Here is a 12,625-nt window from a genome sequence, read left to right on the forward strand (position 1 = left end):
TTCTCATTAATATGAACAAAGAAAATTAATGTAGAACAAAACATTACAATATCTAAGTTCAGAACATCCCATACTAGATATACCACAGATTCAAATTTGCGTTAGTTGGAGGCATTTCACATATTTCATATTATAATATGACTTAACTCCATAAACTGAATAAGACATTTTTAAAACTTAAGAATACTAATAATAAGTATTTTAAAACATCAAAACTATCTGATAAAAATGAATTTCAATATCTTTATTTTCTTGAGATGAATTGGAAGAAAGAGAGAGGGACTTCTCAGTATTAAGAAACACTGACGTTTTCTTTCCTTTCACATTCTGGAAATATTAAATATTTACATTGTAGTAACATCAAAATAAGAATATGCTATTATTGTAAGATTAGAAGCAATTATTCAAAAATATACTTCCTACTTTCTCTATACATAGTCAAGGGAAAGAAATTGGCTAAGATTAATCACCTAGTATGAAGACTTTTAAGCCATGAGAAACCGAAAAACCAACTTATCAATCAGAATTTACTATGCTTCTTACAGAAAACTGAACTGAATAATTATCAAAATAACACAATTCAGGAGGTACTCATAAGTAGTCAAGTTTCTAGATTAAATAATCATAAACAAGCAAATAAACAAAAAAATTATGGATTTCATGACTGCTAAAGAATTTAGTACTCTGAATCCTAAATGATCTGTACTAATCATCAACTGAATTAAATAAGGGTTATTTTAAAGAAGACAATAATTTAATTATTACAGTGCTAATTAAAATTAAAAGGTGGCCACACTACAAATTAACTTCATTCAAAAACTTGAATTCAGATAAATTGAATCTAAACCTGAATAAGATATAAGAATTGGTCAGTTATTAAGCTATAATCAACAGCAAAGTTTTATTTTTAACAAGTACTATTTCAACAGGCATAAAACACTTTGAATGCAATATATGCAAAATAAAACATCAGAACAAACAGTAAAATTTACATTGCAGATGAATTAAAAAAAGTTTCTGATTAAATACAGTCTAATGCAGTTAAGTGAATTAAGGTCTGAAAAAGAATAATTCATTTATGAATACTGACTAGATAAGGCACAGACACATTTCACAAATAGAGACAATTTTATATTCTGACTGCAAATTAACCAATGCAAATTTGAACTATGAAAAAGTTTAATATTAAATTAGTAAGAAATATAAAATGCCACAGAAAAAAAAATAATAAATTGAATACTTATGAGTACAAATTTAAGAAAAAAACCCCATCAAGGTCTACAATATTACTTAATAGTGTAACAATACATATCAAATAACTGATAAGAAAAGTCTGAACTTTTATGACCCTCAGTAATTCTGATGAAGAAAAGTTATTTGTAAACAGTTATTCCCGAAGCACAAATAAAATTAAAAAGATTATTTCAATTAAAAAGATTTTAAAATAAAGTAGGTTAATAATATGGATACATATTAATATGAAAATTTATAAGTAACAGTTACTGCATTCGCAAAAAATAAGAAATGTTTGAAATTGAAGCATTATTTATACTATTTCAATCATTCCATAATATATTTTTACACAAAGAAAAGATGTCATGTTAAAATATTAAGTTGTAACTAAATATAATCTTAGGAGCAGTGATTGTATTGTGCAATGTGTTGAACGGTCACAATTGAAAATATTTACATTGAACGCTTTGCTTACTTAAAGATAATTACATAGACGCTAGCAAATATATTGCTCGTGCAAATAATTATAAACCAACAAACATTTTATAACTTTGCACGATTAAAAAATATAAGCAAAAAAAGCGGTTTGTTTACTATCATTCTTTCCAAAATATTGTCAACTGATTAGTAAATAAAAGGAGATTGACAAGTATAATCAAGGTTAATTGCAGAAAATTTTACGTATCTCTATGGCTCGTTTTAAACTACTTACCGTTTTTAGTATCCTCCAACATTTGTTGAAGGCAAGGAATTGTGACATTAACTCCACAATCATCTCCGAATTTTAAGATAAATGAACAAATGACTGCGAAATCCGGATTCCCATCACAACTCTCTTCACTGGCTGCCATCTTGTACGGCACACAGGAATACGTCTGAAGGGTTTAACTGTAGCCGTGGTTCGTTGACATGGACTTTGTTGAAATAACAAATTCCAAGTTTACGAATTATTTTTAAAAATTGCTACATTATTAATTGACCTCTGTACGCATTACGAATGACCTCACTTGGCGTTGACGGTGTTCAGTACCGTATTCTCTCAAATCTGTAAACATTTATTTATTTATTTATTTTCAAACTTTTTTTTAAATCTTCTCTTCGCTTAAGTTTGCTTTTATTTACAGGAGTAAATAAAAGGCTCGACTTCAGCACAAAAAATTGTTATTGATTCAGAGTACCTAAATTTCAAAATCGCAGGTAAATCAGTGTTATTATGTACATTTATATTGAGCAGAAAGCATACCTAAGATTCAGTTTCATAAATATATGTAATGCAAATGTTGTCTAGTATTAAAATTCAATTTCTACAAGAAGCAATCATAATATTCCATTCATTGAAACATATCAATATATATTTAAATATAAGGAATAATATGGAATTGCTCGCTCTTCTCTTTCTTGTACATCGATTTCTTTAGAGATAAATGTATCCACCTTGAAGCGTTTGTAAGATTATTATTCAAGACGAAATCGATGTTAATAATTCATCTTAATCGATGTTACATAATTCTTATAAAATTTCTACCTTCTAGTTTGGCAATATGACCAGAACCGAAACTTTTGAAATTTTTGATTAAAATGCTTTTATCTGTTTTAAACGTAGTTTGCTTTTGGTAGTTCCCCTTTATTTATTGTGTTTAAATGCCTAAAAGATTATTTCAGTTTTTATATTGATTATGAAAGAAAACGATGGATTGATGCCCATTTACAAGTTAATTTTTAAATTATAGGTTCGTATGACTGTGTATTGAAATTTTTTTTTTTATTTACGTGTGAAAAATATTTTACTGTTTCTTTTAAAATCTTTACGTATTTGAATTAACTAATTCGAGAGCAGCTATAAGTAAATTGCTGACTTCTTGATTATTGTAAATTCTACTCATTTTTTTTGACATTTTGATTAGTTTTGTTATCCAGGTTTCCCTCCTTTCATTTTAGATGTAAAATCTGTCGCCAATTCATTAAATCAAATGGATAATAAGATTTTATTTTATCATGGAATATTGTATGTAAAATTGAATATTTAATTTTGAAACTGATTGAAGTACAATTCAGCCTCAGTATTGGCAGATTTCGATTTAGAAATTTCTTATTACAACTTAACAATTTGTGTCGCAATTATCATACTGTAAGTTAAAAATTTTTTTTTTATTTCTTTAAACAGTTAAAGAAAGTCTCAGATCAAATGAAATTTCATCTATTTCTTATAGAAAATAAATATATCTTTATCAAAACAATGCTCTAGAATTTGCGCTGGTTAGATAATCTTGAGACCATATTGCCCAATCGTCTTCTTAGTTTAATGTTCTGTTCATTAAAAAAAAATCTACCATTAAAATTATATTATTAAATTTATCATATTTTAATTGCTGATATTATTGCAAATAATGTTAATTTTGATTTAAATTTTTCACTGTATCAAAAAGTTGGTTTTATAAGTTTCTGGAAAATAAATACTTATTTTTCAGTATCATGATTCAGATTATATATAACCATCAATCATGTAATTATTCATCTTTTTTGATGAAAATAAATAATTTGCAAACTAATGACTCTTTTATAACAAAATTCTTGTTAGAGCTGTGTTACAGCTTGCTTGTGTTTTTCAACTTAAAATTTTGTTCATCAACAATTTTTATGTTGTTATAACATAATTATATCCTATTTCTTTGAACTAGATGAAATATATGTAAAAGTTATTAATACTGTACATATAATATTGCCAAACATTAAAAGATCTTGTCAAATATCAATTAAAGGATTATGTATTAATTGTGTTGTCAAATTCTTCTTTAGTGGACATTTTTTTTTGTGAGATTTCCTTGGCAACTTTTGTATTTTTTATTGAAAAAATTCTGATTTTTCTTGAATTCTTTTGGAATTTAATAATTATTTCATGCTTTGGAAATATCGAGTAATTTTGTTTGGTAGATTTAAAAGTTATGTAGCTTAAACTTATGTATTATTAGGCTCTTATTCTTGTTCTGAATATATAGCCATACTTTTCTAAATCAGATGTATTGTATACTTATTATTTGTTATAATTCATAAGTACGGAATTGATTTTCAATCCATTTTTTTTTTTTTTTTTTTTTTTTTGTATAAAGAACACATTTTCTGCATGTTTTAATAAAATAACACAGGAAATTATATTTCAAGAATATGTAGTTTATAAATTTTCATGCTCATTCAATTTTGAAAACTTAGAGGAAATTTTCAGGCAGTTAAGTATTATTCATTTCTTAGCTGTCATGAATTGATTTAATTTTTACTAACTTGTATTGTTCTAAGTTTTTTGTTTTTTATTGTTAATTAATTGTTATTTTTAAAGAAGGGGCACATTTTGTATTCATATTTTCTTTTTAGTAACAATGTCTAATTATAATGGAGCTCGAAGAAAAACAACTGTTGGAAACCGCAGCGCCAACTTACAGTCTGAGACTGGTGTAAAAAGCAAGAAATATTTTGATCAGGTATTCTTAAGATTTTTCAATATATATATGTAACAATTTTCGGAATGCTCTCGGCTCTTTAATATGTAAGCATTATTTTATGTGAAGCAGAATGCAGTTTGAAGACACTGAAGATACTTTTAACATTTTTCAATTCTTTTTAATCCATTGGAAAAGCATAATTATTTACAAGCAGAGACGCAGACAAGACGTCCGCCACAGTGCAGCACAAAAGCGGAAGTGGGGAAGAAGGGCCAAAATAAATTATCCCTCGCCTTATATAACCTGAGATTTTGATAGGGAAAATATTTCTTCATAGTACAGTAGACTCCCGATTATCCGCGGGCGGGTTATCCGTGCCTGCCGCACAGTCTTTTTTTTGACCGATTTTTTTTCAAAAAGGTGCAGTTTTACAGTTATACTTTTGTAATTACAAAATACATTACAGTATTAAAACAGTACATATGTATTAATTTTTCTGTGTATCCTTGATGCCTCTCGTAAATACAAAGCACTTTTCTGTTTTCATTAACAAAATGCATTTTAGATTAGTTTTGAGTGATATACTAAAATATTAAGCGTTAGTTAAACATTTCCTGCTGTTTATTTTACATTTTATTGTACATAAAACGATTTTTCAAAGTTGGAATGACTGCTTTGTCTTTTTCTATACCCGTTTTTAGCATTTTTCGGATTATCCGTGATTTTTGTTATCTGCGGCGGCCGTGCCACCCAATTCCGCGGATAATCGGGAGTGTACTGTACTAATATATTAATAAGATTATGATAGATATTTCTGATGCATGTCAATCACATGTAAGGGAAACACAGGGATCTTTTAAGTAAGAATGTGCTTACTGGACATTTTTTACCCCTCCATGCCGAGCGTGTGAAAGTATTGGCGTTTAGCTGATTCAGCAGTTTTATAAAGCTTATCTTGAATTAATTAAGTAGAGTAAGTGGAATTGGATCATGAAATAAGAGAATATTTTTAGAATGAAGTTACTATGAGCTAAATTAAGATAAAATCTTGGAAATTAATTTAATTGAAATTAGAGTTAAAATATCATTACATATATATATAAATTTAAAAAATGCATTTATATTTAAAAATATATAATTGTCTTTCTGTATTGCATCTGTATGACAGAATAGACACATTGTGTTCTCCAGGTTTTTTTTTTTTTTTTTTTGTTACTGTAATAGATGTGGGTATATGTGTATTAACTTTTAATAATATGGAAAAGCCCCAAGTGAATATTCAGAGAAGCTATTCAAACTGCCCAGATATCAGAGCATGTATTTGCTTAATAGATATCGGCTAAATGGTGAAGACGTTTGTATATCATTCCTAATGAAACAAAGTGAGAATTGCAGTCTTTGAGGGGACATTCTTATTTTTGAAAGAAAAGCGCACGTGTTTCCAGTATTTGAGGGGGTATTCTTATTTTTGAAAGAAAAACGCAGGTGCTTCCAGTGTTCTGAGTTACATGAACTGTAATAATCTTCGGATTACCTTTAACGGCACAGTAAAACAGCAAAAGAGGACATCAGTTTTAAATTTTCTATTAAAAAAAACTGTTGACTTTAAAACCTAAAAAAATAACAATAAATCTTCCTTTAGAAAAATAAAGCATGAGCAATTTTAGCTTTTTTTAAGGCAATTTTATATTAAAAATATACGCCGATTTTTTTTTGTCTGAAATTTGCGAATTTTTTTTAGCTCTTAAAAATTGAAATTTTATCAATCGTCCATTTTTGTATAATATTTATAAGGTTTTAAAACATAATTTTGTTCAAGCTTCAAATTAATTTAAGCAGGAGCAAAAATGACTGATCTACAGGTGTCCTCATTTGAGGACACCACTGGTCTAGAACGGGGTGGCTAACCTACCTGGATCATCGTGCAATATTATCTGAAGAAATTTTTAATCATGTATAGGCGTGCTGTCAAATAATTCTGATGTGATTATGGAAAAATAATAAAACTAAATACTAACAACTCAAAAATCTTTATTTACTTTGAAAAATACATTTTGCACTGTATAGTAGTAAAGGTTTTAGTTATATGTGTAATTCAAATTAAAGGAACATTATTGTGACTACTGTTGTTGCAAATTAGATGCAAAAAACTTATATTAGGATTGTATTTAGGATTAGGACTTTTAGCATAATGCATGCTGAATTAGAATCATCTGCCAAGAAGTTTCTAGGAGAGTTTTTAATGATATTCATCTATGAAAAGAATGACTCGCAAGCATAGGTAGATGAAAATATGGTTAAAATAGCATGAGCTAGCTTCTCCAAACAGTGAAATGTGTCTGGAATCGAATTCCATTTTTCCCAAATTTTGTTATTGGCATTTTTACTTATATTGCTTGTTAATCTTTTTATTTCAATTAATCCCAACTTTTTCCTTGTCTCAAGAAATTTTTGAATCCTTAGTGATCTAGGCTGGAAATCAATCAGCTGCATTTCAAATTCATTCTTAATTTCCAACTAATTTTATTTTTTAATTTCCAACTAACCGAATTGGGACTAATTCAGTTTATCAAATGAAGTCGCATCAGAGTATGTAATAAACTTGAATTTTTTCCGATAATTCTTTGAACAGGGAAAATCTCGCTGAAAATTCCTTGATTGAAAAATCAATTACAGAAATAAATTCTTCAATAACTTTTACTTTGTCTGGTTTCACATGTACATCTGAATATTTGATTTTTTTTTTTTTTTTCAAATTTAGGAAGTACTTGTAGTTACTTGTAATTACATTGTTCCTGAAAACATGCAGTCCAGCATCCAAAACACAAATAAAATCCATCTTGACGATAATTGTTTCATTTGAGCCTTGAAGCTTTACGTTCAATTCATTGAAATGTTGGCATATGTCTGTAAAAAAACATCAATTTTGAGAGTCGCATAACATCCAATAACTGTGGATATTGTTCAATTTCCCCCTCATTTTGCAGAAACAGTCTGATTTCTACCAAGCAGTCAAAAAATCTTTGAAGTCCATTTCCACAGCTCAACCAGCAACATTATTATACATTAGTACGCCATTATACACCGAGTTGACTTCATCCAACAAAGCCTCAAACTTTCGCTTATTTAATGCCAGTGGCGATATGAGGTGGTCTATTTTTGTGACTGACACCATTACATTATCGAGAGATGTTAAACTACTCTTAGGACAATTTCAATCAATTTCTTTCAAATAAATTCTTTCTCAGCAAGAGAATTTTTAACAGCCGTGCAAATATATGTGCCCTTTTTTAAATGGAATGGGAACACTCGCATTTTTTCATAATATTCCATAGTGAACTTTGTTATTTTGAACTAAAATGCAAACCGTTTTGATCGGTGGTGTGCCCAAAATATTGTGCCATTGATTCGCCAATCCTGTGCCATTAATTAACTATTGCCATCTACCTATGTTGAATATTGTGCCAATGTCGCATGCCATTGATTCGCATCCTTGGTCTATGATATCTGTTTCTGTGTTTGCCTTTCTTCCCATGAAAAGGTTAATTTGAAATTTTAAAGAGAATAATGTGATGCTAATTCTATGTTCAGGAGGAGAGTTTTGTTTATTTATCTGTGGATTCGGAGAAAGAAACTCATATTTAAAGCTAGAAAACATTTTGCATTTCAGATTTGCCTTTCATTCTAGACTATTACTTATGTTTCATTACATGTTCTGCTTTATTTTTTGCTATTTTTATAATTAAATTTTTTAACATTTTGATTAGATAATTTTTATTCTTAGTTGAATTAAATTATAATGTGCTATTATACTTTGTATAAAAACTCAGTAGTTCCTATTTTTCAGTTATTAGTTCTTATATTTTTAAGATTTTGTTTAGATTTTTGTAGCAAATATTTTTTGTATTTTTAGCATTTGAAATGTTTCTAATTACCTAGAATATGAATAAAGGTGTTTATAAACCTAAAATTTTCATAATTGCTGCTATTTTCATAAAGAATTTATGCAGTTTTTTTAAGAGATTTTCTTACATAAAAATTGCTTTAGATGGGCGGTGTCCTTGTTTGAGGACACCACTCCCTGTGCAAGGAGGTCAGTTAAAAATCTTTTTGACTGCAAAATCCATGTATATGCAACCTGATAATCACATTGATAGTGCTTTTTTATTATTTTTCTAAAAGTTTATTGACTTGCCGGAAAGGATTAAGAGGCTTAATCTCATGCCAGTGCTATTAATCACATAAAAGGGAGAAAAAAAAAATCCATGCTATCTTAGTAGCACAGGATGCCACAATCATTTCCATATTACAAAAATTTATTTTTAAAAAGCTATTATAATTTATCATATAGTTGTTTTGATATATTGTAAAGTTGATAATTGTTACTACATTTTTATTTTGATAATTGTTATAACATTTTTAGTAAAATCAAAAGTATCAGTATATTTCAATGGGACCACCTTGAATAGCTTGAAGAATATTAAGGTGGTATTTTAATTCTTGCTATGTATTGTTTCACCTTCTTGGTTTTCACTTAGACACAGCTTAATTTTGATTTCTTTTTAAAATCTTAATTTTAAGTATATCAATATATTTAACTGGTGTTATAAACACTTGACAGTGAACCATAATTGCTGCTTTTGGATGAATTTTTTCTTCATTGACACCATTATAATAACAATAAAATAATTTCTGCATTAAAAAAATTTTAAATGCTAATTTAATATATAAAAATGAATTTTGTTCGTGCCTTATGCACTGCCTTTCCATTCAACCGATTGTGATGAAACTTGGTCAACTTGATGCTTGCACTTGCGAGAAGGTTATATTTTTAAATTGACCAAAGACAAACGTCACATGTCATTCAGAGTTAATCGCACATATATTAAACAAAATAAAATTATTATGATTGATGCCAATCAATGTGAGTGAAATAATTGAAAATATTTAATGCAAGCGTTAACTTTTTTTCTTCTCATTAATGAATAGTCTTTTACACAGGATGTTGTCGTCAGCATGTACGATATTTTATCTGCACATATTATTCAGAGTTTATCTCACATCTACAAAATAGAATTATTATTATCAATGCTAATCAAGTTAAGTTATATATAATGGAAATTTTCTAGTGCAAACAGTAATTTTTCTGTTTATTCTGTGAATTAACAAATGATATTTCAGTCATACAATCATGTATGGTGATTGCTTCAACAATAAATATGCCCCCAAACGTTTGTCACTTAATAGATCTACCAGCGCAACACATAAAAATAAGCCAATTCAAGCTTCTCAAACAAACGAGGAATGACAGGCAAGCAATAAAGCAGATTGTTTACGAATTCCAAATTCACACACATCAGAATCAAAAGACCAATATGCAGAAAGAATCAAGGTAACTATTCTTAAAGGAAAGATTGGAAAAGATGTGCTGATTTCATGCATTCCCATTATTCTCTCTGAAATGCTTTTTGATTTCAAACGACTGCTGTTCCCCATTCAATTTGTATTCTCAATGACCATCAATAAGACGTGAAGTCAATTACTTCAAGTGTGCAGATTGAACCTAGAAAATCCGTTTTTCACGTGACAAGTTGTATTTTGGATGCTTACGAGTTGGACAGCCAACAAATTTATTTGTTTTTACTGAAGACGGAAAAACAGAAAATATTGTCTACCCTAAACCACTTGAATATTAAAGTAAAAAAACAGAATAAATATTATTTATAATTTTTCTTTACATATCATTCAATTTCAATGAATGTATTCATTGCCGATAAGAAAATAAATATCATTATTTCTATCATTTCTAATTAAACAAAATAGCTATATTAAATTTCAAACGATATTTCGAAAATTATTTCTTCTGTGCCAGGTACCACCTAGTACTAAATAAATAAATAAAAAAAATTACACCATTATATATTCAGTGGTTGTTTGACTTTATGACCACATTTTATAATAGATTCTTTCTCGACTAATATTTGACTATTTTCATCCATAACATACAATTAATGCATAGATATGTCTTTTTTATTATATATATATATATATATATATATATATATATATATATAATATGCATTGTACTGTTTTGAAATATTGAAATTTTTTTAATTGGTTGTAAATCATTTAATATTAGAAGAACTAAAAGCTGGCATCATAAATAATTATATTTTCATTATCATGTGAATGTTTATATCTTGCATATCAATTACACTGCATGTTGCAATTTGCATGGATTTACATATTTTGCTATAAAAGTAGAAAATTGAAAGAAATGTATATCTTTTCAAATGATTAATTATTTATCATTTTTATGTACTTCTCAAGCATTTTACTTTTTGAAATAAATTACAATCTCAATGAAATTTCATTTTGTAGATTTCCTATCTTATTTTAAAAGATAGATCTAGAACTCAGACTAAATATTGTGGAGTAAATATTTAATAATTTGACTTTAAATTTAGAATAATGGAGGTGATGGTTGGCATAATGCAGGCAGAAGGCCTTTGAGATCCAGCAGTGATGATGGTTGGGGTGAAATCAGCAGACGACCTTCTAATTACACAAGCGATGATCTTTGGGGTCCTCTACCTAGTCCACCAGCAGCTACAGAGAATGCATGGGTATATATATATTAAATATTTTGAGATACAATTTAGTAAAAGCTATTTACAGAATTGAATAGAATATGAAATTTTCTTTTAAACAAACAATGAAGGAAAGGACTGTAAAGTCTAAATAAACAACAATAAAAAGATATTGTAATAATAATTGGGGTTTTTTTTTTTTTGTATTTTAGATTTTTTTTTGAGTTTGTGTGATTATGTTACACAACAAGTTGTTTTTATAAACATTTAATCTAAGAGCTCAATTTCCTTTAAGAATTATTAAGTTCTCGAAATTATTTGACTCTGTTTAAAATGCATTCAGCTCTTCATTTTTATTATGTTGTAGAATTCACTCAAGTAGTTTCTTAAAAATCTGAATCTACTAAAGAAATTAAATTCTAATTTGAAATTAGGTTTGATCTCTTGAAAAATATTGTCTCCTCTTTGTTTCATTTCTGCCAGTTTCATCCCAAAAATTTTATATTTTTATCTATTATAAATTGGATGAGCTTTGCCTTCATTTTGTTCTTGGAACCCGAAAGATTTATATCCTGCCTTCTTACATAAAACTCTTTCAAATACTCATCAATGCCCCCCCCCCTTTTTTTTTTTGAAATTGCATGCCAATTTTATACATATTTCTTTCTTTGTAATGATGTAGTTACATGTTTAAGATAAAATGATAGACTACTGTTTATATGTGGAAATTGTATATCAAATGTTAATGTTGTTGTTGATGTGCTAATGAGTATTAAGTTCTGATTAGATAGCAAAAATTCTCGTATGAATTTTAAGAGGCAAATGCAATGTTCGATGTATAAATAAAAAAAAAATTAAATCTGGGCAATAAGTACTTGTTGTGTGAGAGATTAAAAAGAATTCCCTTTTTATGGCACATAATTTACAATAATAGATTTAAATATATATTTAAATATTGCAATGAATCTCAAAATGATTTTTCAAAACTATCAGTTTAATGCTGTTTGTTAAAAATATGATCTTTGGCAACAGGAACGTGAAAAATATATCTAAACTATATCTAATTTTAATGAAATTTTATTACATTGTAAAATGTTTGTGGTTTCATGCATGCATGGTACTGAGTAACAGTCCTATATCATAATTGAATTCAGCCTCCTATAATCAGTACAAACCTTGTAAGATCCATCAGCTTTCTGTACAATATAAATAGAATCCCAATGGGACTTTGAATGTTAGCAGATTCTTTATTTGTCAAATACTGAAATTCTTTTTTTACCTTCAATTGGAACTGAGATGTAATCATTCAGATTTAGAACATAATGATGAAGTTCTAGTTTCTATAAAATAAATGTTATTTTGATTAAT

The 12,625-nt window shown here is 27.9% G+C and overlaps 2 protein-coding genes across 2 annotated transcripts in view; one reads left to right on the forward strand and one right to left on the reverse strand.

Annotated features, from left to right (window-relative positions):
* LOC129968189 (uncharacterized) overlaps positions 1-2,281 on the reverse strand; it is a 36,122-nt gene extending 33,841 nt beyond the window's left edge. The window contains exon 1 of the mRNA XM_056082041.1: positions 1,946-2,281. Coding sequence (XP_055938016.1) covers positions 1,946-2,084 — 139 coding nt within the window. The 5' untranslated portion in view covers positions 2,085-2,281. The remainder of the gene's footprint in view (positions 1-1,945) is intronic.
* A 503-nt stretch (positions 2,282-2,784) lies between these two features.
* Positions 2,785-12,625, forward strand: part of LOC129969173 (uncharacterized) — a 29,659-nt gene continuing 19,818 nt past the window's right edge. The window contains exons 1-3 of the mRNA XM_056083611.1: positions 2,785-2,963; positions 4,600-4,706; positions 11,135-11,293. Of these exons, the coding sequence (XP_055939586.1) occupies positions 4,605-4,706; positions 11,135-11,293 (261 nt within the window). The 5' untranslated portion in view covers positions 2,785-2,963; positions 4,600-4,604. The remainder of the gene's footprint in view (positions 2,964-4,599; positions 4,707-11,134; positions 11,294-12,625) is intronic.

This window comes from Argiope bruennichi, chromosome 5, assembly GCF_947563725.1.
Source record: "Argiope bruennichi chromosome 5, qqArgBrue1.1, whole genome shotgun sequence".
In the NCBI taxonomy this organism is placed as follows: domain Eukaryota; kingdom Metazoa; phylum Arthropoda; class Arachnida; order Araneae; family Araneidae; genus Argiope; species Argiope bruennichi.